Below are 27460 nucleotides of genomic sequence, written 5' to 3'. Positions count from 1 at the left end.
CCGCCTCGGCCCCGCCTCCAGCCGCCATTTCAAGTGTGGCTGGATAAGCAGCGAGCGAGTAAGAAACCCGAGGAGGAAGAAGTTGACAGTGGAAGGGAAGAAATGCTTCGAAAGGAGTTCAACAAGGGCATCGGAAAGCCAGAGAAGAGCCTAAAGTAGCAGAAGTGGTAGCCACACTGAGCATGGCAACCAAACGGCGGCTTAGTGGAGGGGGCGGAGCCACTTCTGGCGGCGAGGGCACGTTGCCGTCTCCGCTGTCGCATTCATTGGCTTATTTGAGAAGGAATCAGAAAGGCAATAGGTGAGTGTGGACGTCAGTCATAAATTAGTCCCGCCAGCAGGCGCTCTGAGCGTTGTTCCCGGACAGGGCTCCAGTCCTTCAAGGTGGCGGGTACGCCTCTTGCGTTGCACAGTTCTCCCGAGAGACGTCGCGGTGTAACCGTCACACCCTCGAGACGTGCAGACGGCTCCGCAGGGTGTGGAGAAACCCGAGGGAGCAGCTGGGTGGGGTAGCCTTGGGGTGTGGACAACTGCCAAGTGGGATAAAAGGCCTTGGGCCATGAGACAGAGGGGAACCGGAAGCTCGCCCCGTGATGACACTTTCTTTAGGCGGAAGTTATTTGTGCAGCGCCCGTCGCGGCCTTCTCTGTAACCTTACTGGGCAGCGAGGGTGTTCGTACATACTCAACTTTGGATCTGGAGCTCAAATGAGCACCTGTCTTGGGGCCTCGGAAGGTTGGAGTTTTTCCCCTAAGGCGGCTGGGGCCATTAGACGAGTGAGGTTTGGCCCAGGAGATTTGAGGTCGTTTCAGAGGCCTTGACTTTTGTGTGACCTCATTGAACTTGAGTTTTCTCAGGTTGACCACTTAGGGCCTTTGGAGATATTAACGAGGTGAAATTGAACACACCTGGTAAAATGGAATAAAGAGCACTGACGTGGATTGGGCTAGGTGTGAAACTCTTCTCAGCTGGACGTCTTTCAGACCAGTAGTAGTCCTTATGAAAGAGACCTTCACCCAGGCCGTGCCCGGCACTGGAAGCCCTGTGCAGGAAATCCACTGACTACAAAACCAAAGCAGTGGGACTTACCTGCTGGTGCGGTGGTTAAGAATCTGCCTGCCAATGCAGGAGACACGGGTTCGATCCCTGGTCCGGGAAGATCCCACATGCCGCGGAGCAACTAAGCCCATGCTCCACAACTGCTGAGCCTGCACTCTAGAGCCCGCGAGCCACAACTCCTGAGCCCGCATGCCACAACTACTGAAGCGCACGTGCCTAGAGCCTGTGCTCCGCAACAAGAGAAGCCAACGCAATGAGAAGTCCGTGCACTGTAACGAAGGGTAGCCCCTGCTCGCCACAACCAGAGAGAGCCCGTGCACAGCAACAAAGACCCAACACAGCCAAAAATAAATAAATTAATTAATTAAATAAATTTATGAAAAAAACAAAACAAAAGCAGTCAACTAGGAGCTGCAGCAATGAAGCTGTTAGTGCGTTTCCACCTGCTTGGTGGGATTGGAGAATGTTTCATGGAGGAGGAGACCCTGCATAGTTAACATGATATCAACAGGTGGAAATTGAGAGGCTAGAATATTCCAGTCACAGCAAAGGTGCCAGAGTTCCCAAGTTTGGAAGCATAGCACAGGCCTTGCTATAGAGATTGGTTTCAGCCGTTAACTACTGACACCTTCTTTATTGTCACGTGTTGCCTTTTTCTTTTTGCAGGGAGAAGAGGGATGGGGATCAAATCTATCAGAGAGGAACTAAATCTGATGGTAAGGATTAGAGATGTCAAGGTTTGTACCAAAAGAAACCAGAGATTCTTAAACTGGGTTTATTGGCCTGTGTGGACCATGAACAACCTTCAGAAAGTTTGGGGGTTTTTTGTGGGTTTTTTACTCCTTTGAAATTATGTGCAGAATAGTGTGTACTTAAGGGAGGAATCTGGCCACCTTCCTCCCTTCTCTCTTCTTCTTCCCCAGTGAAAAGGAGCTACTGACCTAATAATGAAAATTCACGATGTTAATTGACCCACATTCTTGGTGGTCAGGGCCACTATACATTCGTTGATGGGTTCTTTTCTACTTCCTCCAATGCACAAAGCTTGATGGTTTAGTTGAGCCAGAACCTGCTCTGCAGATCTGGTCATTTTATTTCCCCTGTCTCCTGGGCTTTCTCCATGTGGCTGATAGTCATTAAGGTCCCATGTTTTTAATGAGCAAGGAATTGGTGGCTGTTTGAGACCAGAAGCCGAAACCTCAATTTCTTTCTCAGCTTATGGAGTATCTTCCATGTGATAGCACTGTCATAAACACTGGGTGTACAGTGGTAAACAAAGTAACTTAGTTCCTGTTTTCATGGAGCTATAGTCTAATAGAGGAAGAGTAAACAACTCAGCAAATGCATAGATGAGGAATTATGTTACAAAGCATCAAACAGGAAAAGGCGAGTATACTGTGACAGAATAGTTAGGGAGTTTGGAGAAAACCTCTATGAGCAAACTGCGAGGGAGCCAGCCATGCAAAGTGTGTTCTAAACAGGTTACAACGGGGTTTTAGGCACTTTTGAAGCTATTGAAGTAATAATTTCATTCCTCTTAGGCCGCTGGTCCTTGTATATGGCTCCCTCAGTAATCTTTTGGGGGATGGGGGGAAAAGGGAAGTTAAGGTGATTCTGAACCCTGGCCCTAATATCAAAATTTCACCAAATCTTACCTAGGTTTCTTGAAAGTGTGACATACTTTCCTGAAGAGTGGGACCTTGTTTTTCCTCACATTTGCAAAGGAGTCCTTGTCTTCTTTTGGGTTCCTCCCAAAATCAGACTCAGAAAAGAAGATTTGGGTGCAAATAGTTTATTTAGGAGGTGACCTCAAGAGGCATTCTGAAGGAGTGGTGAGGTGAGACAGGAAAGGAAGGAAAGTCATTCAAGGGTATATTAATGAGGGGAGACTGTGTGGCTATTTGAGAAACTGGAACACACCTTGGAATTGCCCCACCAACAGGCAAGGAAGCTGAGGTATTTGCCCACCAACTCCTTTTCCTCTTTATTGTGTTAATGCTCCTGTACTTTTGCCCAGCTCAGTGCTGGGAAAAGCATGCTCCGAAAGTCAGAGAATGCACTCAAGCAAGAGACACAGACAGTCCTCCTCACGTACTAGAACTCTCTGAAACCAAACATCAGAGTAGGCCCAAAGGATATGTATGGGTAGAGACAGCATCTACTACAGTGTGTAAACCCAGAAGTTGAGAATCATTGTCTGGGCTGAAAAGCTGGGAGGGAAAGTATATTCATGCTTCCTCTTCTTTCTCTGTTGCCTTTAAGCAACTTACTTGCATTGTGTTTTGCTTTTAGCACCTGCAGGGTAGAGGAAAAAGGACTGATTTCAAGATTAATGATGTGTTGAAGTGATAATTACAGCTTTAATAATTCAAGTTTTATAGGCTCCATTAAAGAAAGAGAGTTGAAGTCTATAAATTAATATGTACCTTTTGTTAGAAACCTGAATATAAAGAAAAGCACAAGTGTATGTCTCTGTCCTAAGCTGATTTTCTCAGCAGTTCCACATCAGCGCCAGGACCAACTATAAACTGCTGGAATCTGTCTCTCCCCACCCCCACCCCCCCGCCCCCTTCTCTCCAGTATCACACGTCATATGTAGTATAAAGTCATCTCTTGTGAGAAGGGATAACACCCATTCCTCACAGAGGTGTGCTTCCCGCCCGTGTGCCTAGAATGGTCCCTGTACAGGCACATATTCAGGCATGGTGTTGATTAAAAATCGATGGAGTTTGCGAGTAGAGAAGACATGCACAAGCTAGGAGTCTGGAGCCTGGGGAGAAGCTGACATCTTGGCAAACCCAGGGAATGAATGTCCAAGGTGACAGGGGCTCAGAGCCTGTAAGAAATAGGTAGATGAGAGGTTATTGTAGGAAAAAAAAAAATCAGTCCATGCAGAAAGTAGAGTCTCAGCATCAAGCTGGGTTCTGGGCCAGAGAGTAGCTTCAGGTTCTCTCAGGCTGGCATCATGCCAACTTGATGAGCTCAAGTTGAATTGAGCAAAAGATGGGAAATACCTGACTGAGGTGGAGCAGGTGCCTAGGTGCCTGCTACTTTTCAAACACTGTCTCTTAAAGGTTTAATATGTCTAGAAACCTCCTTCATTAGGATGTTTATTGTAACATTATTGTAATGGGGAAAACTGGAAACAACCTTGGATAAAGGTGTCCATTGATAGAGGATTGGTAATTGCTTGTATATATTATGTAGAACATCTCAGGATAAATAAGAAATTTGTGTATTAATGTTAGCTGAAGTAACAACCCAAAACTAAACTAAACTGGCTGGTTTAACCCAAAAGCTTATTTCTCACACACATATAGTCCAATACGTATGTCCTTGGTCCCTTTCCTCCAAACAGAGAATTAGATTTTGGCTCCTTCCGTTGTGGCACCACCGTCTTCTAGGATCTCCTTAGAGTCTTCCGCTGGACCCTCTGCATTCAGCCAGCTGGTTAGCTGAGAGGGAGAACACTACAAAAGCATGGAAGTTGTGTTTGTTACTTCTTCCCAGGTTGTGTTGGTCAGAACTGAAGTCAAGGAAACTGGGCCATGGCTTCTTCTGTGTCCAGGAAGAAGAAACGGGATTAGTCAACATCTAGGCGATCTCTGCCACAATTGGTAAATTTGGTTGCGGCCAAGCCAGAGCTACTGACTTATTGAGGAAGAGGAGTAGGAGGGATATACTCTTTTGTACATTTTGGACTTTATAAATCCAAATATTACCTGTTCAAAAAAATTAATTTAAGAAGGGGAGACTGGTGAAATTATGGTTCATCCATGCTGTGAAATATTGCATAGCAGTTAGAATGAAGTGGATCTATACATACTGGAATGGAATGATCTATAATTAAGGTAAACAAGCAAGTTATAGATAAATTTCTGCATTGAGTTAGTTTGGACTACTATAACAAATTACCATAGACTGGGTGGCTTAAAACAAATATTTTTTTCTCACAGTTCTGGGGTCTGGGACGTCAAAGATCAGGATGCTGGCAGATTTGATGTCTAGTGAAGGCCTGCTTCCTGATTTAAAGACAGCCATCTCCTGATTGTATTCTTATATGGCAGAGGGCAGGCAGGAGCAAGCTCTCATGTCTCTGCTTATAAAGGCACTAATCCCATTCCTGAGGGTGCCACCCTCATGACCTATTTACCTCCCAAAGGCCCCACCTCCTAACATTATCACATTGAGGGCTAGGATTTCAACATACGAATTTGGGAGAGACACAAACATTCAACCTATAACATATATGTATATAAATATATGGAATAAGGTCTGGGAGATGCATGGAGGTGCAATACACATTTTCTTTTTGTGTATTGTTTGAACTATAAGGAGAAAATATTCCAATATTGTGTAACACTAACAATGTAAATTCTCTAAAGAAATTCATTAAGATCAATTTCACAAAAATATTTTGGAGGCCCATAAACATAAACCCCAGCTTCATGAATAAAGATAATGCAAATTAAAACTAAAATGAGGGGGCTTCCCTGGTGGCGCAGTGGTTGAGAATCTGCCTGCCAATGCAGGGGACACGGGTTCGAGCCCTGGTCTGGGAGGATCCCACATGCCGCGGAGCAACTAGGCCCGTGAGCCACAACTACTGAGCCTGCGCATCTGGAGCCTGTGCTCCGCAAGAAGAGAGGCCGCGACAGTGAGAGGCCCGTGCACCGCCATGAAGAGCGGCCCCCACTCGCCGCAACTAGAGAAAGCCCTCGCACAGAAACGAAGACCCAACACAGCCAAAAATAAATTAATTAATTAATTTTTAAAAAAACACTAAAATGAGATTCCATTTCACTCTCACCAGATAGGCAAAATTTTAAAGCCAAAAAATACTAAGATGAAGAGCAACAGAAACTCTTATCCTCTTCTAGTTGGAATGTCAATTGCTGCAACCTCTTTGGAAAAAGCAGGTTGTTATTACCTAGTAAAATAGAACCTGTGCTTCTGCTATAGCCCAGCAATTCCACTCCTAAGTATATATATTAATAACCTCTTGTACATGTGTTCCAAGTAATATACACAAGAACATCTATATCAGCATGTTTTGTAATAGCTAAATAAATAAAGGAAAGCACTCAAATAGAATGTAAAAATAATTATTCAGTGGATACTTTATGTGGAAAGGTACTTACGCAGCTACATAAAATAACTTGGCTAAATCTCAGAACAATGATAATAGCAACAAAGTAACAAAAGAATACTTACAAGTGTGATCGTAAGTGTACATGACTTCCCTCAGGGTTGGAACAATCTCAGAAAAAGCATTCCAAGTAGGGAGGAGGGGAGGACTGACCATCAGCTGAACGTGGCAGAGCCAGTAAGACTTGGATGGGTGGAGCAGAAGAAAAGTGGCATTCCTGGAAGGAGGAAAGGCCTGAACAAAGGCAGGCACAGTGAAACCAGGTTGAAGAGAGTGTTGGGCATTCCCTCACAAAAAGGGAACTCACAAAAAGGTCAGAAGTAGGCACAATTGAATAAGAAGGGCAAGAAAACAAAAATCAGTTTGGTGATTGACTCTAGGGGAAAGGAAAGGGATGCAACCAAGATAGGGCACACAGAAGACTTCCAAGATTCAGGTAGTGTGCTATTTCTTTTTTTTTATTTTTATAAATTTATTTATTTATTTTTGGCTGCCTTGGTGTGCTGCACGTGGGCTTTCTCTAGTTGCAGTGAGCAGGCTTCTCATTGTGGTGGCTTCTCGTTGCAGAGCATGGGCTCTAGGATCACGGGCTGCAGTAGTTGTGGCTTGTGGGCTCTAGAGCGCAGACTCAGTAGTTGTGGCGCATTGGGCTTAGTTGCTCAGTGTCATGTGGGATCCTCCCAGACCAGGGCTCGAACCCATGTCGCCTGAATTGGCAGGCGGATTCTTAACCACTGCACCACCAGGGAAGTCCGAGTGTGCTATTTCTTAACCTGGTGATGAGTACACAAGTGCTCAACTATTCCTATATGTTTATGTGTTCTTTTAAGGTATATTTCATAATTTTAAGTTTGGTTTCTCATGGCTCAGGCAGTAATAATATTTATGGTACCCTGCAATCTGCCCATCCCTTCTTTCAAGCTGAGGGAACGTCCAACACTGTCTTCAACCTGGTTTCACTGTGCCTGCCTTTTTTCAGGCCTTTCCTTCTTCCAGGAATGCCACTTTTCTTCTACTCCACCCATCCAAGTCTTACTGGCTCTGCCACGTTCAGCTGATGGTCAGCCCTCCCCTCCTCCCTACTTGGAATGCTTTTTCTGAGATTGTTCCAGCCCTGAGGGAAGTCATGTATACATACTACTTCACCCAGACCATTTCCGGGCACTTAACTTGTGCTGCCAGGTAACCGTAGTCTTCTCTTTTTGTGAGTATTCTGTATTTCAGATTGGGCTGTGGATCACCCATGAGGAGTGGTGGATATCCTATCTGTCAGTAGGAAGTAAAGGACTTTCGTGGAGTTTTGGGTTTGGTGGTGGTGGTTATTTGCCCACCTTAAGCCGTGCCAGCATGATGACAGTCTAGAAATGTATAAAGAGCTGCATTTCTCTCCTTTTTAGGAAAATTTGCAAGAATGTATATACCATTGAATTCTCAGCCTTAGGCAGGAGTATCAGAATCTCCGAGGCACAGCAGTAGTTTATAAAAACATTCAAAAATGCAAGTATCTCTCACTAACTAAACTCAGGAACTGAATACTCACGTTTATCTTCTGATAACTTGGTGTACCTCACTCTCTGAACTCAGGAACTGGATAGATTCAGACAGCATGGAATTTAATGCCTAGGTTCATTAAATTAATATAAAGTCAGATAAAAAGCCCAATGATCTTCATAGCAACAATTAGATTTAACGGTGCTAAGGGATATAAATAAGTACCTCATGCAGTCAGTAAAATAGCCTTGTGAGGTTTTTATGCCAGTTTTACAGATGAGGAAACAAACTCAGAAAGGTTAAGAAACTTTCCTCCAGAAGTTCCTGGAAATGCTTAGCACAGCACCTGGCTTGTAAGCGCTCGGTAACTGATAGCTGTTACTTATTAGTTGGTGGGACTAGAATAAGTAAGAAAGCATTATGGAGGTGGAGGTTGAGCAACAGTGTTTCTGACTCAAGTCCGCTTGCTCAGGAAAAACAGGTTTCAGCCGCCATCTGCATGATGTCATTCACACCATACCACTGCTGCATCGTTGCTGCCCATAGCACTGCCTAATTTCTTTCTTTCTTTTTTTTTTTTTTTTGGGCTGCATTGGGTCTTTGTTGCTACGCACAGGCTTTCTCTAGTTGTGGCGAGCAGAGGCTATTCTTCGTTGCAGTGCGCGGGCTTCTCAATGCGGTGGCTTCTCGTTGCGGAGCACGGGCTCTAGGCTGGAGGGCTTCAGTAGTTGTGGCATGCGGGCTCAGGAGTTGTGGCTCACAGGCTCTAGAGCGCAGGCTCAGTAGTTGTGGCGCATGGGCTTAGTTGCTCCACGGCATGTGGGATCTTCCCGGACCAGGGATTGAACCCGTGTCCCCTGATTGGCAGGCAGATTCTTAACCACTGTGCCACCAGGGAAGTCCCGGCACTGCCTAATTTCATATTGCAGTGTCTGGGGAAGGAAATGAAGGCTTTCTCTTTGATTCTCAGTGGATTGTGAAGCCTTGTTTGCCTTTAGCACCCAACCTGAATGAGTGAATTTGGGGTTCAGGTGTACCAAAATTAGAGACGCCCCTGCCTGACTGGACATTGAGTTGGAAATATCAGGACATCGAGAAATGTGGACAAAAGTGCCCTATCAATTGCAGTGCGCCTACGTTTATCAACTATTCTCCAGGTGCACAGCTGTGAGCAGTCTGCCTAAAGATGGGATTGTCTTCCATCATCCAAAGAGACCTGGGCCCTGGAACTGATGTTACTTCCCTGGTGAATGGCAGTGGACCGTGACAGAGGGAGGGCTCTCCATGACCTTAGAGCAGAGTCTTAAGCTCCGTCCACCCCATCCAGCAGACAGAAGGTGTTACCCTACTGTTATCAGGTTCTTCTGCTTCAGTCTTGTGGGGTGGGGGGTAACTTGTTCTCACTTAGTTTTAACTCATCCAAATCCTAGAGAGAAATATAATTAATTTTAAAGATTTGGTAGCTTTGTGGTAACTATTATAGAATAGTCGGTGCTGTAATGGGTCTTCTTATGCACTTGACAAGCCTTGGGACACAGCCTGAAAGCAGGAAAACAAAGAGGAACTAACTCCATATTGCACAAGCACCAAGGTTGTCATCAGAAAGTAAAGCTGTTGCATCTGGAAAAAACCTTTCTCAATATGGAGTTGGGTAATTTCACCTGTTAACGTATGTACACATGGTGTGTATAGTGTGTTATTAACATTTCACCTGGCAGGGAGACCCAGGAAGGAAGCAAATTTGGAGTGCCAAGGACCCCTTGGAAGGTCCTGGTGAAGCATGTAAGTATGCATGGGCACCTACAAACATGGCATACTTCGATATTAAGTAACCAGGCTGTAGAAAATGTATGGCCAGGAGATGAGTGTGCCCACAAACTGCCTGGGGAAAGGAATGGATCTTAGGACCACAACCCCTCGATGTAGAAAGGGTAGGGAAGGAATTTGCATGGTGAAAATTTAAAGAAGTGGGCAGACCCAAGGGCAGCAGAGTAGAACCTACAACTGGGATGCTGGCACAAAGCACCCCAGCGAAGGGTCTTAGTTTTTCAACAGAGATAAAATTCGAGGGATGGATTATTAATACAATTGTCCTTGGAAGGGCCCCAATTCACAGTTATCCTGCAGCCCTTTTATCAAAACCCATGCCTTACTCACTCAGATCATGATGTTCCTTGCATACTGTAGAGATGAAACCTCATCTACCTATAATGTCCAGACCATGAGGGGAAAAAAGTAAGAGGAAATAAAAGTAGCACTACCTGCCCTGCAGGTGTGTAAACAGGAAAACAGAAGAGGGAAAGCAAGCAGGGCAGGCATGCTCCAGGGTCCTTTTTCCCCCTATTCATTCTCCCCAACCCATCCAAATCTTGACTAGGGGAAACCGTAGAAGCATCCAAGACAGGGAAATATGAAGAACTCAAAACATCAGAGGCTTGTGGGCTGCTTCCCCACGTACGGCTTGGGGCAGGCTGCAAGCTGGCTTGCATCATGTCCAATATACTGTAGGAACAATAATGTAGCAATGATGGAGGGCAGAGTCTAGGCCAGTGAACACCAGGATACCATACCCAGTCCCTCACAGCCTATACTTGGTCTGCAGGAGGTCAAAAGCTTCCCTGTGTCCTATGAAAGCATGTGGAAGTGCTGTACAGGCTTGTGTAGAGTTGAAATGAAAAGGCCTGCAGAGGTGGGCTTTATGGCAGAAGGCAAATGGTTGGGACCATGGACTTCAGCTCTGAGGGCTGGCATCACACTCCAGAGGCCAGATGAGGCCCCCTGCATCTCAGCAGGTAATTATAGGAACTCAGGAATCATGCCAGGTATTTCATGGCAGAACTAGAAGACAATATAAGGACCTGCTCACAGTGATCCATGGCAACCCTTTCCCTCTACCGTGAGGTCATATTTGAGCCTCTCCTTTCCCACACTCCCAGACCTTCTTGACAAGGTGAGGGGGGGAGGGAAAGAGACCTGAGAAGCAGCATTAAGAGAGACCAAGTTACTCTGAAAGACACTGTGTGAACCAGATAATCTAATATTTACCGGCAAGCTTGAATCTCCCTTTCCTGCCCAGCAGGATGGGGGCTTATAGGAAAGATTAGATTACAGAAAACAAGCTACATTGTCTTTGCACTTCTGAGTTATAGGGTGAGTTAGTGTGCATCCCTGCTCTAACCTTTTGTGTGCTTTAAACTATAGGGCAAGCATATGAAGTGTCCAGTTAAAGCCAGCCCTTTGGCTGCCACCCTCACAGCTAGGGCGGCCAGGAAAGGAGAGCCTTTGTACAGAAGCAGATCATGGGCCCAGTGTTCATCTGCAAAGTGGGTGGGACCCACAGCAGACCAAGGAGGAGACCATCAGTGGACATGGTGGGACTGTGGTTGGAGGAGCACTGCAGGGGGCTTGCAACAAACCTGTTTTGTCACTTAGGGCCTCTTGGTTGCCAGTGACAGAAAACCCAAACTGCATTAAGAATGCTAGCATTCCTGCTGTAACAATAGCCAAAGTAGACATTTATTTTTCTCGTACATAAAAGTCTGAGTGTAAGCAGTTTTGGGCTGATAGTTCAACCCAATAATCAAGGTCCCGGGCCCTTCCTATGCTGTGTCTGCCATCCTCAACATAGAGCTTCTAGCTCCCACCACTGCACTGCTGCACCCACATTCCTGCAGCGTGAAGTGGGTAGGGAAGGTAGAGAACACACAGCTTTGTTAAGGTCATGAATTAAAAGTTGCATATAGGGACTTCCCTGGTGGTCCAGTGGGTAAGACTCCATGCTCGCAATGTAGGGGGCCTGGGTTCGATCCCTGGGAACTAGATCCCACATGCATGCCGCAACTAAGAAGTCCACATGCCACAACTAAAGATCCCGCATGCCACGATGAAGATCCCGCATGCAGCAACTAAGACCCAGCACAGCCAAAATAAATAAAAAATAAATATTAAAAAAAAAAAGTTGAATAAATCTCTTTTTTAAAAATTTATTTTATTGAGGTATAGTTGATTTTCTTTTTTTTTTTTTTTTTTTTGGCCACACCATGCATCATGTGGGATTTTAGTTCCCCGACCAGGGATCGAACCTGTGCCCCTGCATTGAGAGAGCAGTCTTAACCACTGGACCGCCAGGGAAGTCCCTATAGTTGATTTTCAATGTTGTGTTAGTTTCTGGTGTATGGCAAAGTGATTCAGTTATATATATATATACACACACATATTCTTTTCCATTATGGTTTATTACAGGATATTGAATATAGCTCCTGTGCTATACAGTAGGTCCTTGTTGTTTATTCATTCTATATATAATAGTTTGCATCTGCTAACCGCAAACTCCCAATCCATCCCTCCCTCCTCCCCCTTCTTCGCAACCACAAGTCTGTTCTCTATATCTGTGAGTCTGTTTCTGTTTCGTAGATAAGTTCATTTGTGTCATATTTTAGATTCCACATATAAGTGATGTCATATGATATTTGTCTTTCTCTTTCTGACTTACTTCACTTACTATGATCTGTTGGTCCATCCATGTTGCTGCAAATGGCATTATTTCATTCTTTTTTATGGCTGAGTAGTATTCTATTGTCTATATGTACCACATCTTGTTTATCCATTCCTCTGTCAGTGGACATTTAGGTTGGTTCTATGTCTTGGCTATTGTGAATAGTGCTGCTATGAACATTGGAGTGCTTCTGTCTTTTTGAATTATTGTTTTGTCCAGGCATATATCACTTTCTCTTGCATCCTATTGCCTGTAGCTTAATCACCTGGCCATACCTAAGGTCTCATTTAGCTGTTGCCACAAAAATGCTGTGTAACAACCACAAAATATCAGTGGTGGACAACAATAAGCATCTATTTCTTGTTCACATGTCTTCAGATCAGCCGATGTTTGGCTGGTCTATGTTGGACTCAGCTGGTCTTGGCTCCAGGCTGCAGCTTGGGTTCAAATCTGTTCCATGTATCTCTCATCCTCTTGCTAACAGCAAGCTGCCCAGGGCCTGTGCTTCTCATGGTGATGAGTTTCATGGTAATGGCAGCATACATAGGCCTTTGCAAGTCATGTATATGGATTAGGAGCTATGTAAAGAAAGTGGCCTTAGAGCAAGGTTGTGACCTTGCACAGATCTGAGCCCTTTCACTTTTACACTTACCTATCCAGGGTCAGAATGGCAAAATGAAGGCCTTAGCCCACCCAACTGCAGAAGCACATTTAAAGCCTTTGCTTGGATCATGTCTGCGAACATCCCATTGGCCAACACAAATTATACCCAAGCCTAAGGTCAGTGGAGTAGGAAGTATACCCCTCCCATGAAGGGAGGAGAGGAGGGATGGAACAAATGTCTTACGAACAATAGTCTACCGACCTTAACTACACAGAACTCTGGGAAAGCAGGGTGGCCATATGTGCAGTTAAAACTCTGGAGTTCTGTTCCTAAAGAAATAAAGGGAAGCTAGATTCTGGGGACAGTCTCTGCCACAACGTGTATCAGTCAGGAGGCAGTTTCCACTTCCAATTTAATGAAACCATGGTTGTGTTCCCCTATGGAAGCATCCTTCCTTTTGGCGCTAGGACTTTCAAACCCACTGAGCTCAAGGTTGCAGAGAAAGGTTGCACAAAAATTCCTCTGTATTTCATGTGGTGTAAAAATGAGGAGGGTCACCACATTCTTTACCCCTTGTTTCCCAAAGCTGTGCATTTTGGTTATGGGGGAGATGGCACTGTATACTTGCTGCTGACTTACGGCTTTTAAACTGAGACTTAGCCAGGCCAATCCACTGTTCTACCTAACTAGGTCTTTCTGGATGGTAGGGCATGTGTTGAGACCAGGAATTCTGAGTGTGATGCCACTGTCACACTTTATTTGCCATAGAATGTGTCCCTAAGATAGGAGCAGTGCCATGTGAGATATCACGGCAGTGGATAAGGTATTTTGAAGGTCCATAAACTAGTGGTGGTGGCAGAAATCCTGCAGGCAGGGGAGGCAAATCCACACCCATGATATGTGTCTATTCCGACAAATAACCTTTCCCCAACATGTTGAAAGGTGTCCAAGAACCAGGTGTCTGGCTGGTGCCCCAGGAAATGGTGCCATTTCTGGGTTTAATACAGCTTCTGAATAAACATTTTGGGCATTCAACAGCAGTGCTTAGGGAAATGCCTAGCAGTAATGCCTATGTTACAGAAGAAGAACAGTTACTAATCAATGACCTCAGCTTTCAGACTTCCCTGGTGGTGCAGTGGTCAAGAATCTGCCTGCCAATTGCAGGGGACATGGGTTCGAGCCCTGGTCCTGGAAGATCCCACATGCCACAGAGCAACTAAGTCCGTGTGCCTAGAGCCTGTGCTCTGCAAAAAGAGAAGCCACCACAATGAGAAGCCAGTGCACTGCAATGAAGAGTAGCTCCCGCTCGCCGCAACTAGAGAAAGCCCGCACGCAGCAACGAAGACCCAATGCAGCCAAAAAATAAAATTAATTAATTAATTAATTGAAGAAAAGAATTACCTCAGCTTTCATCTTAAGAAATAGAAAAAAAAAAAAAAGTAATTTGAACTCAAACAGCAGAAAAGAAATAATAAAGACCAGAGTGGAAATCAGTAAAATAGTAAACAAAAAACCGTAGAGAAAATCAGTGAAACCAAAAATTGATTCTATGAGAAAAATCTATATAATTTTTAAACCTCTAGTCAGACTGATAAAGAAAAAAGGAGAGAGCTTCCCTGGTGGCACAGTGGTTAAGAATCCGCCTGCCAATGCAGGGGACACGGGTTCGAGCCCTAGTACAGGAAGATCCCACATGCCGCGGAGCAACTAAGCCCGTGCACCACAACTACTGAGCCTGCACTCTAGAGCCCGCGAGCCACAACCACTGAGGCCCACGTGCCACAACTACTGAAGCCCACCGCAATGAGAAGCCTGCGTACCGCAGCAAAGAGTAGCCCCGGCTCGCTGCAACTAAAGAAAGCCCGTGTGCAGCAATGAAGACCCACCGCAGCCAAAAATAAATAATTAGTTTTTAAGAAAAAAGAAAAAAAGAGAGAAGACACAAATAGCAGTAAGAGGAATAAGAGGTGATATCACTACAGTTTTTTGCAGATACTGAAAGGGTAATACGGGAATATTGTGAATAACTTAAAGCCAGTAAACTTAACAACTTAGATAGATTTATTGAAATCCATAAACTGTCAAAGCTCATTTAAGAAGAAGTAGAAAAAAAAAAGTAGACAATCAGCATAGAGTTATATCTATTAAAATCTTGAATTTGTAGTTAAAACCCATCCCACAAAGAAAATGGCAGTAGCCAGATTAGCTTGGTGCGGACCAGTCCTCTTGTTGAGCCTGTACGCAGTCTTTTACCCTGTCACCATGGCCACTTTGTAAAGGGTCTGTTGACCGAGCACTAGAGGATCTAAGGAAGAGGCCATCTGATGTCCACAGGTTGGGTCCTGTCGTCCTCCCGATTATTGAGTCTCATCTACAACAGATGCCCTTGAATGATTTACACTCTGCGTGTTGCAAGAAGTCCATCTTTCCCCTAGACCTCCTTGTCACCAATCTTCTAATCTTGTTCTTTCTAAATTCCTGACCAGCTGACTATCCTATTAGTGAGTCAACTTAGCTCTGTACCGTAGTTAGATCTGCAGCAGAGTACTGCCCACTGGAGAATATCCCTTCACTGCCGGCTTTTGGAGCCACTCCAGAGTCAGCTGTGGTGCAGCAGTTACCCACTTCTTGCTGGTTCCAGCACGTGTGTAGATTCATCTGTAAAAGAAGGCTGCGGGTTTTTTTCCTCCACTAACTTATATGTGTTCCCCTTGAGGGCATAGGTAGAATGTTGAAGGAGATATAATCAGGCAGTGGCATTGGATACAAGAGGAGTCCAGTAGTTCACTGTGCCTTTGGACCTGCCCAGTATATACCATTTCCATTTCACAATGGCAGGCTGATATGCCTCTCCAATTTTATGGTTCAGTGAACCAGGTAATACCCAGTTCATGATAAGTACTTTGAGTTGATTGAATCTCCCCATGTCTTGCCCTCCACCTGTGCTTTATCCTATACCACCGCCAGTGATAATTTACTTATTTGTGATGACACTGCATGCTGTGGATGGCCAGGGTCCCATTTCCCCCCCACCAAGGAGGTTATCTGTGCCTTCTTCATATACATGAGCCACTCAATTCTGGAATCCCATTTTAAGGCCACTCCTGATACCAGTTATGGTACCAGTCAGGTCCCAAAGGGAAATATAAAGGGCACACTCAAAGTGGATAATTTGAGGAGAGTTTAATAAAGGAGCTGTTTGCAAAGGCATGGGCTGGGCATAGGGAAACCAAGAGGAATGTGCAGTAGTCCAGTTTTGGCAAGGGGAGGAGATGTGGAGGAGAAAACAGATAATATCTATCTAGAACACAGTCCAAACTAGTTTAAACAAACAGGGAATATTCTGGCTCACATAGCTGAAAAGTCAAGCTGTAAGTCTTAAAGCAGGGGCTCAAATGAGGTCATCAGTATCTGGTTTCTCCTCCATTCATATACAGGCAGGATCTCCTATCATGCTCCAAGGTGGCTTCAGAACTTACAGCCTTTTTCATTCAAGCACAGTAGGATCTATCAAAGGATTCACTGGTTCTCGTTGACTCTGGTTAGATCACTTGGCATGCCTGAACCAATCGTGGTGCTCAGCATCAAGGAGAGGTGTTGCTTGGTGTAGATCTGTGTCTGGAGCTGGGGCTGAGGAAAATCAGGGCATGGAGCCTGGATGAGGAGGAGCAATATTGATGCTGGGTAGCGAAAATACCATGTACCCTGTATCTCTCTTCCCAGATATATGGGGCAGAGCTTTTCTATCTTTCGGACCTATGACTCACCTGGGGGTCCCATTAAAGTGCAGAATTTGATGAATTAGGCCTGCAGTGGGGCCTGAGAGTCCTTATTTCTAACAGGTTATGTTGATGCCCCCAGTCCAGGGACCACATTTTGAGTAGCAAGATTCTATGGCTGCATAGTCGAATGTGGTAGCCACTGGTCCCATGTGGCTATTGAGCACTGGAAATGTGGCTAGTCTAAATTGAGATGTGCTGTAAGTGTAAAATACACCCTGCATTTTGAAGACTTAATATGAAAAAAACTAAAATGTCATCAATAGTTTTTATATAGATTACATGTTGAAATGATATTTTAGATATATTGGGTTAAATAAATTATTAAAATTAATGTCACCTGTTTCTTTTTATTTTTTTAACATGGCTGCTAGAAAATTTAAAAATACATACGTGGCTCACATAGTTCTGTTGGATAATACTGCGTTATCCAACTCTTGAAGGAAGTAACTCTTGAAGTAGATGAAGCTGGTGTTCTTAAACCATTTTCACTTATGATACTCAATCAGAAGAGCGAATAAAGCAGAGACCTCATGAGAATTAACCTCATGGGTCCTTGGACTTGGTGCACCCTCAGGACCTGATGACCTCGGGTTAGGTAATTGCAGGTTGAATTGATGCATAAGTGCTTAGGACAGGGGATAATGCTTGAGGGCATTATGGTAAGTGAAATAAGTCAGACAGAGAAAGACAAATAATGTATGATCTCACTTATATGTGGAATCTAAATAAACAAAAAACCAAACTCATAGAAAAAGAGATCAGATTGTGGTTACCAGAGGTGAATGTTGTGGGGAGGGGGAATTGAAGTAAGGTGGTTAAAACATACAAACTTCCAGTTATAAGATAAACAGGTATTGGAGATGTAAAGTGCAACATGATGACTATAATTAACAATGGTGTGTGATATACAGAAAAGTTGGTGAGAGTGTATCCTAAGAGTTCTCATCACAAGGAAAAAAAAATCTCTCTCTTTTTTTTTAATAAATTTATTTATTTATTTTTATTTTTGGCTGCATTGGGTCTTCGTTGCTGCTCGTGGGCTTTCTCTAGTTGCGGTGAGGGGGGCTATTCTTCGTTTCGGTGCGTGGGCTTCTCACCACGGTGCCTTCTCTTGTTGCGGAGCATGGGCTCTAGGCGCACAGGCTTCAGTAGTTGTGGCACGCCGGCTCAGTAGTTGTGGCTCGCGGACTCTAGAGCGCAGGCTCAGTAGTTGTGGCTCACAGGCTTAGTTGCTCCGCCCACATGTGGGATCTTCCCGGACCAGGGATCGAACCCGTGTCCCTTGCATTGGAGGGCAGATTCTTAACCACTGTGTCACCAGGGAAGTCCCATTTCTCTCTCTTTTAATCTGTATGAGATGATGGATGTTAACTAAACTTGTGGTAATCATTTCACAATATATGTAGGTCAGGTTGTACACCTTGAACTTACATAGTGCTGTATGTCAGTTATAGCTCAATAAAACTGGGGTAAAAACAAGATGGAAAATTAAGTTTTAGTCATTGCATAAGCACCCAGGGGCTTTTTTTTTTTACTTCTTTTTTTATGTTAAATTTTAAAAAAAACTTTTTATCTTGAGATAATTATAGATTCACAGAAAGTTGCAAGAATAGTACAGAGAAGTTTCTGAACCTTTCACACAATTTCCCCCAATGGATACATCTTATGTAACTATAGTACAGTATCAAAACCAGGAACTTGACATTGGTACAATGTGTATGTACAGTTCTTTGCCATTTTATTACGTGCAGGTCCTGTGTAACGACCACTACAATCAAGATACAGAACTACTACCACACCTTAAAGAGCTCCCTCAGCTACCTCTTTATAGAACATCCATCCCCTTTCCCTGCCAACCATCCCTGACAACCACTAATTTATTCTCCATCTCATCCATTTCGAGTAGAATTTCATTTTGATTTATTTCTAGTTTTTGGAGAGTGTCTCTTTGTGCAGATATTTAGGTACGACATTGTGTATACATAACTTATCTCAGTTCTACTTGTGTTGACATTACCAGTTTCAGTGAGGGGTAGAAACCTTTCTTCTCTTTAAGTCCCTTTACTCTCCCCTGTTTATAACTGTCTTAAGTATTTTCTCTATATAAATTGAGAACTGCATCAGACGATGCATGAGTACTCAGGACAGGGGACGATGGACTGGACCTGGTAGGCTTTGATCTTTTTAGGTAAGAGGAAATAGAAGGGACCACAGAGTTCCTCCTCCCAGCCAGCAGTCACTTTAGTTCTCCCTTTTGTTTGTGCAGTTGCTTGAAGTAGAAATTACCACAGTGCTCATCAACTTTTCTAATCTGTCCAGCATACAACCACTAACCTTTTGCTTAAACCTTCAGGTATAATTTAGAAAACTCAAGAGAAGGAAAACATATTATTAAATTATTTTCACTCTTTTTTTCTTCCTTCTTGATATTCCAAGATTGTTTTTCCAAGCATTTATTTTTTGCTTTAAAAACTTCTACTAGCTATTTTTTAAGGGGTGGGGGTTGCTGTTGACAAATTCTCTCAGTTTTTGTTCGTCGAGAATGTCTTGATTTCCTCTTCATTCCTGATTTTCTCTGCATATAGGATTTTTAGTTGACAGTTCTTTTCTTTCAGCACTTGGAAAATGTTGTGCCACTTCCTTCTGACTTCCGTGGTTTCTGATGAGAAACTTGACATCATTCAAAATTATTTTTCCATTATAGGGAAGTTGTCATTTCTCTCTGGCTACTTTCAAGATTTTTCTTTGCCTTTAGTTTTCAGAAGTTTGACTATGATGAATATTGACATGGATTTCTTTGGGTTATCCTGTTTGGGATTTTATCAGCTTCTTGAATCTATAGGTTTATGTCTTTGCCATATTTGGAAAACTTTTAGCCATATTTATTTGAATATTTTTTAAGCTCCACCTTCTTCCTCCTCTACTTTTGAGACTCCAATGACATAAATATGAGATCTTTTCTTATAGTCCCACAAATTCCTGAGACTCTGTTAATTTTTTTTCAGTCTATTCTCTCTCTATTGTTCAGATTGGGTGATTTCTATTATTTCTTCAAATTCATTTTACTATAGAACTCATCTAGTGACATTTTTCAGTGGGTTTTTTTTTTTCAGTTTTAAAATGTCAATTTAGTTCTTCTTCATCTGTTTTGTTTCTTTGCTGAGACTCTTCATTTGTTTGAAGTATGTCTGTAATTGCTCATTGAAGCATTTTTATACTGGCTGCTTTAAAATCCTTGTCAGATAATTTCAACATCACTGTCATTTTGGTGTTAGCATCTATTGGTTATCTTTTCTTGCTCAAGTTGAGATTTTCCTGGTTCTCAGTGTAAAGAGTGATTTTCAGTCCTGGACATTTTGAGTATTATGTTATGAGACTCTGGATCCTATTTAAATCTTGTGTTTTAGCAGGCTTTCACTGATGCTGTCAGATAGAGGTCAAAGTTCAGGTTCCCCACTCAGCTGCTGTTGACATCCTGGGAAGGGGGTGTAGAGTGGGTGCCTAATTACTGCTGGGCCAGGGTGGGAGTTCAGGCTGCCCACTGATCCTCTGCTGAGACCACCCTGGCTGGGAGGGGAAGGATGCCTTGTTTTTGCCACACTCGTGGCTTCTACTGACAGGATGGAGGAGCACATTGCTTCTGGCAATGGCAACAGCCCTGACTCTCCACGAGGCCTTCTGACAGCACCCTGCAAGTAGGACTAGAAGCCTAGGGTCCCCGTTTATCTTGGCTGGCAGAGTGTAGGGAGTATTACAGTTTTTTTTTTTTTCTGTGGTTTGACTGGAGTAGAGTAGACTGGAGTAGTCTAAAAGTTTTCTTTCTTGTTACTCTGCCCCTTCCTAGTCCTTTGGCTAGAAAGAGCAGGATTTCTTTTTTTTTTCATCTGTACCCATTTGTTTATGGGTTGCTAGCTTCTCTAGTACTCAGTCTGAGATATCTGAGGCAAAAAGAAAACCATCGGAATCATTGCCATGTCTTCCTATGGGTCCCAAGGCTGCTAGTCAGACTATCTCCCTCTCCACCCTTCAGAGTCGTCTTATTTTATTTATATATATATATAATATATATATTACATATAATATATCTATATGTATATATATGGCCCAGGGTTTTTTTTTTAGCTGTACTTAACAGAGGGACTGAGGAGACGTGTTTATTCCATATTGTCCTGGAACCACAAGTCCCCAGGGACTTTTAGACCATTTCTCCTGCCTCACCTGGTGAACAGCAGCCAGTGGGGACAGTGTTCACCTGAACTGATGGTGAGCTCCCTCCTTACCCACCTCCCTACCAGCCCAGCGGCCCTGCCTGTTTTTCTGTGATTCTGAGTTCGCCTTCTGGAATTTGAAATCATTCCAGCCTGGTTTGAACAGGCATTTTCCAGTTTTCTACTACTTGCTCGCTCCCAGCCCCACCACTCAGAATTCTCCATCAACCAGAGGCCCACAGAGGCTACTCCTGCACTGCTGTGGGCCAGAACTCTATTCGTGTCTCTCAGGCTGGAGCGCATGGTCCCCTTTGCTACAGAGCGAGGCTTGCAATGCAGCTGCCGAGGAGCCATGGCGCTTCCCCGTTTTTCCAGGGTCAGTGGTCTGGTCCTTCTGACTCAAATGCCATGCAGTTTGTGAGAGTCCCTTTTAAGCTTAAGTTAAAGGAAAATATTTTGAGTTGAAGAAAATATTTTTGGAATACTTTTATTAAGACTCAAAATTAATGAATGATTTTTTAAAAACCCCAGTGATCCAAGGTGAGATTTTCAGATGTCTGGGAATATATTATCAAAATTTTCTTCCACTTCCCCATGAGATAGGAAACAATTATTTTCTGTTTCAGTCATTCCTAATGAATGATTTTAAGATACCTACCTTAGGGAGATGCAGCAAGAGAGACATTTGTCCAAGTGAAGTAACAACAATGCTTGCACTTTTTAACTTAAAACATTTTTTTATATTTTGAAAAATTTTAGACACACAAGAACAGAGAGAAGAAATGTACCTTCAATTTAATAACTAATATATGGTCACATTTGCTTCATATAGTCTTTGTTATTTTTTTCTCTCTTAATTATTTAAAGGAAATCCCAGACATCATTCATTTCATACCATGTACTTCAGAATTAGTTTCTAACAAATTGAACATTTTCTTTATGTAACCACAATGCTATTATCACATCTAAAAAAATAGTGATAATTCTTTCACATCATCTAATACCCAAATTTCCACAATTGTCTCAAGAATGTCTTTTTTTTTAGTGGTAAAATACACGTAACATAAAATTTACCTTAGTAACCAGTTTTTACGTATACAGTTCAGTATATTGTGTTTTTTTTTGTTTGTTTTTTTTTAGGAAAAGAAGTTCATTTAATGAGCTCCAGGGAACACTCAGCCTGCTGCCATACTAACTCATGAATTACAATGGATTGTTGGTAAGCAAGACAAGACAACAGGGAACAAACAAAACAAACAAAAATCAAGACATTGTTTCTTACTGAACTCTTCTCAAATTAGATCAAGGAAATATGGTTCAATGCCACAGCTGTAAATCATTTCTCCTCCTGGAGAGGTTAGAAGGGCTTATAATATTTACCCTTTTTTTTCAGACAGAATTTAGGTCTGAGCAAAACCTTTTGTGTCCTCCAACCTCAAAGTTTATTGGGGATGGAAGTCCAAATTTGCTGTCACATGCCATAAAAAGAATCTCATGAGCAGAGGGTCAAACTAATTTTGGAATATATGAATTATGCCCAGTGTTATTTTAAATAGAATTTTTTTCTGAGATATACATTTTAAAGTAATAACTAGAATTATGACTTATAACATTATACCAGAACATATAAGATTTTTAGAAATTTCATGTAATGTCTGAAACATTTATGTTAACATATTTCCATACAAATAACCCAAAGAAAGTTTCGTATTAGTTGTTTGTTTGTTTGTTTGTTTGTTTGTACTGCAGGTTCTTATTAGTCATCAGTTTTATACACATCAGTGTATACATGTCAATCCCAATCGCCCAATTCAGCACACCACCATCCCAACCCCACCGAAAATAGATTTTAAACTAAAATATATAAATTTTTGACTGATCTATATAACTCTGGGTTCTGAAACTTCTACATGTCACATGCGTGATACATAACACACAATGTCAGCCCCAGGAGAGCGAAAACACTCCAATGAAGCAAGCCAAAGAAACAAGTTTCAAACAAGGTAAAGTGATATGTAGACCAGGATTTTTCAGTTCTTTTCTGTCATGCTGAAGCTTCCCACTCCTGAATAACAACACATGTTTCCCTTGCCCTAGACACCCAAGAGTCTCCTCTCTGGGGCATAAGAATCTCTAGAGTTACATATGTGTAGTAAAGAGTGGACCCAGCTGGCATACTCACAATGACCAAATTGTGTTGATCATACTTTAAACCAATACATCGCTCCACGATGAAGTTGGAATAAATGATATATTTGCTTTCTAGACATGAATGAGATACCTTACTGGATATACTCCAGGAAGGCCAGAGAAACTGGAATAATTTACTGGTGAATTTCTTTCAGGATAGCCCATGATTTATCTAGAATATAATCTTTCCATATCTGGATCCTTCAAACTAGACCAAAGGGAAAATCTGGGCTGCAAGCCTCAATTAGAAATGTGGTATGCTGCTATGCTGACAACTGGTGCTCCCTGACCTGTATCTTCTGAGACCAGAACCCAGTGTGGTGGATGACCAATTCATGAGTTGAACAAAAGAAGACCTCCTACAGGGCAGTGTATCTGTTCGTTACAGGTATGGCACTTAGGGCTAAGTACCATAAGGGCTACAAGAAAACAAACAAACAAAAGTAACACATGAAGCATATATGATAAGGAGGCACCACAGTCCAGAGCACGAGCTCTGGAATCACACAGGCTTGGTTCGAATCCTAGCTAAGCCACTACCATCTGTATACCCTGAAGAACAGTGGAAAGTTTAAATGTTGTTTTATCAAATTTCGAAAAAGAAGTGAAGAAAGAACCTATCTGCCAGGAAGGGACATCGTGGGGGGCAGCATCCAGTCGGGTCAGGCTCTGCATCCCCTGCTCAGAAACCTTCGCCGCCTGGCTCATGGTGATGCTGGCAGCTGAGCAGCCCTGGAGAAGGTGCTCCAGCCTCCAGGCCTCACAGAGAAGCTTGGGAGGTCCCCGGAGGAGGCGGGCCACAGCCTGGCAAGCTCTGGGTGCCTCCTGCACTCAGCTCTGAGCAGGCTCTGGCCTCTGGGCCCCTTGCGGGGGAAGGGCTGGCCAATACATACACAGGGCTGAGGGGCCTGCAGAGCCGGTGCCCAGGCAGGGTGAGCTCTGGAGGAGAAGGCTTCCACAGTCCCCAACGGTCTCCGCATGGTGGCCCATCCGGTGCCAAACACCTGCCACCCACAGTGAGAAGTCCCAGCCACTAGAAAGTCCAGAAGGGGTCGGGCTCTGGGGCCCCGCCCTTTGCCCTTGGGCCAGGGTTTCTCCAGAGGCTGGGCTTGCATGCGCCCCCTGCCCCACCCCCTGCCCCACCCGCCCTTTCTCTGTGACAGGTAAAATGGACATGTTACAAGCGCCAGGCTGAGCCATCCAGTGTCCAGTGCGTGCTAGACCTTGAGAGGAGGTGAAGCTAGGGAGAAGCTCTCCCAGTTTCACACTCTATTCTCGGATCGCTTGGCGCACAACCGGTTCTACATGGGCAATTTACTTTGTAAATTTCGTACCTGGCTCCGCCGCCACTGGCCCCGCCGGCCCCAGTGCCCACCCCGCCGTGGGGCCCCAGTGGGCTGTCACCCGCTGGTTTTGCCCTCTTGGGAGGCTGCCACATCTGACTGGGACCACCCCGCTGCTCCAGCGCCTGCCTTCTGCCCTGGTCGTAGGCTTTCCCACCGGGATCGAGTGCCTTTATCGCCTGGCTTTTACATCGCGCCAGAAAGGCAGTATCCCATCCAGCAGGCCAGGAACTCCCGGCTGGGGATGCTTCCCTTGGTGAACTGGAGGGACTCGCCAAAGAAGCCCGTGCTGTCTGCTCATAATTCCATTATGTTCGGCCACTCGAGAGCCATCAAGATTCCTCCACTGGGGCACAAATTTACCCTCCTGCGTTCACCACCTGAGCAGGTAGTCAAGGTTAGGAAGCCGGTACCATCCAGTCACCTCCCACTTCCTTCCCCAAAGGAGAGGGAGGTGAAGGTCCAAGAAGAGCCCCAAAGAGGCATGGCAAAGATGGAGGATCACACAGAGACCAAAGGAGAGGACGATCGGAAGAGGGGTCACCGTAGCAATCGGGATATACCATTGACATCTAGGCCCCAGGAGACCAGTGGAGTCCTCACTTCCCTCAAGTGCGATCCTGAGCCAGTGGACCTCCTTCCCGAGCACCCAGAAGACAACTTGAGTGAGAACGCCCAGATGTCTCCAATGAGCTCCTCCTCAGAAAGCCATGTCATCTGCTCAGATGGAGATCCTGGAGATGTCCTGCCTCCTTGGAAGCCTGAGTCCCATGCCATGGTGTTCTCTGCCCTAACCGCATGCTGCTCCCTGCTGCTGGAGAGGCCAAAAAAAGAAGTGCTGGGTGAAGACCACTGGCCCGAATCACCAGGCTCACTGATGTCTGGAAAGGAGCTGCAGCGTGAAAAATCTTCAGACATCCCATCAAGAAGCTCCTCTTCCCTGGTATCTACCAGGAGTAGGCCCTGCAAGTGGAAGATTCCCCTGCCGCTTTTTCTGCCGCTGCCGGGACTGAGGTCACCCCTGCCGCTGACAAGGGATCGAGGTGAGTGGCCCACTCCTCCTAAGCTTCCATGCTTAGCTGCTGCCGAAAACCCAGGCACCTTTGTTGACATAGTTAAGTCTCTCTCTCTCAGAACTAGCCCATTTAGCTCCAGGTTCCTTAGCACACCCGACGCACTTACACAGCATTTAAGAGCTTTACACAACTGGAAGGTCACATCTTTATTTCTTATCACAGGAACACAACTTCTGTAAACTTTATTTCTGTCAGAACCTGTCTTGCCAAGCCATGGCTGGAAGAAGCTCTGGATACAAATCAGGGGCAGAAGGTCCTCAGGAGCGGCGCCCAATCCACCCCGCGGAGGCGGTTGGCGTTGAAGTCCAGCAGGCCCTCCCGCAGGGAGGCGCGCACGGCGGGCAGAGGCACCGAGTCCTGTAGTGCGCACAGGTCCTCACAGCGCCAGAAGTTGGCCACGCTGTCGCGGCGCAGCTTCACCGAGTGATCATGGCCCGAGCGCGGCCTCGGGGACACTGGCTGCAGATAGGATGCCCACACCCGCCTGGGGGCCACGGCTCGCCTCCCGGCCCCTTGGGCGCCCATCGCCCGGCGGCTGCGGCCCCACAGCCTGCGCAGGACCAGCGTTGCAGCCAGAAGACGCAGGGCCACGGGCCCCGGCTAGGCCGGCCCCTCGATGCCGCGCTCCCGCGCGGCCTCCCGCCCGCAACGCCGGCCGTTGGCGCCAACCTCATTGGCCTCCGCGCCGCGGGCCAGTATGTTGTTTTTTGTTTTTTGTGTTTTTGGTCACAATTTTGTACAGCCATCTCCAGAACACTTCACTGTGCAAAACTGAAACTCTGTACCCATTAAACAACTATATTTTCCAAATAATATTTGAAGTTGCCTTTTTAGAAAATTGAAGTATAGTTAATTTACAATGTTGTGTTAGTTTCAAGTATAGCGGAGTGATTCAGTTTTATGTGTGAGTGTATGCATATATTCTTTTTCAGATTCTTTAAACAACTCTTCATTCTCTCCTTCGCTCAGGCCCTGGAAACCACCATTCTATTTTCTATCTCTAAGAATTTGGCTGTTCTAGATACCTTACGTAGGTGGAATTATATAGCATTTGTCTTTTTGCAATTGGCTTATCTCACTTAGCATAATGTCCTCAAGGTTCATCCATATTGTAGCATGTGTCAGAATTTCATTCCTTTTAAGGATGAATACTATTCTATTATATGTATATACCACATTTTGTTTATTCATTCATCTGTCAAGGGATACTTGGGTTGCTTACCCATTTTGGCTATTGTGAATAATGCTGCTACGAATATGGGTGTACAAATATCTCTTTGATATTTGCACCCTGCTTTCAATTCTTTTGGGTTTCCACACAGAAGTGGAATTGCTGGATCATATGGTATTTCTATTTTTAATTTTTTGGGAAATTGCCATACCACAGCAAATGTACCATTTGGGTTTTTTGCTTTGTTTTGTTTTGTTTTGTTTGGCCACACAGTGTGGCATGCAGGATCTTAGTTCCCCGACCAGGGATTGAACCCGTGCCCCTACTTTGGGAGCACAGTCTTAACCACTGGACCGCCAAGGAAGTCCCAGTTTTCTGGGTTTTTTGGTAGTAGCCGTCCTAATGGGTATGAGATGGTATCTCATTGTGGTTTTGATTTGCATTTCCCTAATGATTAGTGATGTTGAGCATCTTTTCATGTACTTTTTAGTCATCTGTATATCTTCTTTGGAGAGATGTCTATTAAAGTCCCTTGCTCTTTTTTTTTTTTTAATATTTATTTATTTATTTATTTATTTGGCTGCATCGTGTCTTAGTTGCAGCACGCGGGATCTTTTTTTTTTTTTTTTTTAGTTGCGGCATGCGAAATCTTTTTTTTTTTTTTAGTTGCGGCATGCGAAATCTTTTTCTTTTTTTAGTTGCAGCATGAGGACTCTTAGTCGCGGCATGTGGGATCTAGTTCCCTGACCAGGGATTGAACCCGGGCCCCCGGAATTGGGAGCATGGAGTCTTAGCCACTGGACCACCAAGGAAGTCCCCCTTGCCCATTTTTTAATTGGGTTGTTTATTTTTTTGTTGCTCTCACATATTTTGTATATTGACCTCTACTGGA

General features: G+C 44.3%; 1 protein-coding gene across 7 annotated transcripts; it reads left to right on the top strand.

The window, feature by feature from the left end:
- The first annotated feature begins 3 nt into the window (after positions 1–3).
- On the top strand, positions 4–26198 carry LOC118903592 (nuclear pore-associated protein 1-like). Of its 7 annotated transcripts, none has more exons than XM_036868796.1 (6): positions 4–301; positions 1726–1775; positions 21929–22007; positions 23134–23366; positions 24142–25364; positions 25593–26198. In XM_036868796.1, exons 5-6 carry the CDS (start codon positions 24284–24286, stop codon positions 25697–25699), a joined length of 1188 nt encoding a protein of 395 aa, XP_036724691.1. In that variant the 5' UTR covers positions 4–301; positions 1726–1775; positions 21929–22007; positions 23134–23366; positions 24142–24283; the 3' UTR covers positions 25700–26198. The 7 variants fall into 7 exon arrangements, with proteins under 7 accessions (XP_036724691.1, XP_036724692.1, XP_036724688.1 ...); XM_036868797.1 differs by having other exon boundaries at positions 25560–25684; XM_036868793.1 differs by having other exon boundaries at positions 23191–23366; positions 24142–25684.
- The last annotated feature ends 1262 nt before the right edge of the window (positions 26199–27460 follow it).

Source organism: Balaenoptera musculus, chromosome 11, assembly GCF_009873245.2.
Source record: "Balaenoptera musculus isolate JJ_BM4_2016_0621 chromosome 11, mBalMus1.pri.v3, whole genome shotgun sequence".
Taxonomy (NCBI): domain Eukaryota; kingdom Metazoa; phylum Chordata; class Mammalia; order Artiodactyla; family Balaenopteridae; genus Balaenoptera; species Balaenoptera musculus.
Note: the sequence above shows the minus strand (reverse complement) of the source record. Positions and strands in the feature narration are given on the sequence as shown.

Excerpts from the sequence above, each read along its gene's own strand:
- LOC118903592 (XM_036868794.1), top strand. The coding sequence starts at position 24,284 with ATGGGCAATTTACTTTGTAAATTTCGTACCTGGCTCCGCCGCCACTGG.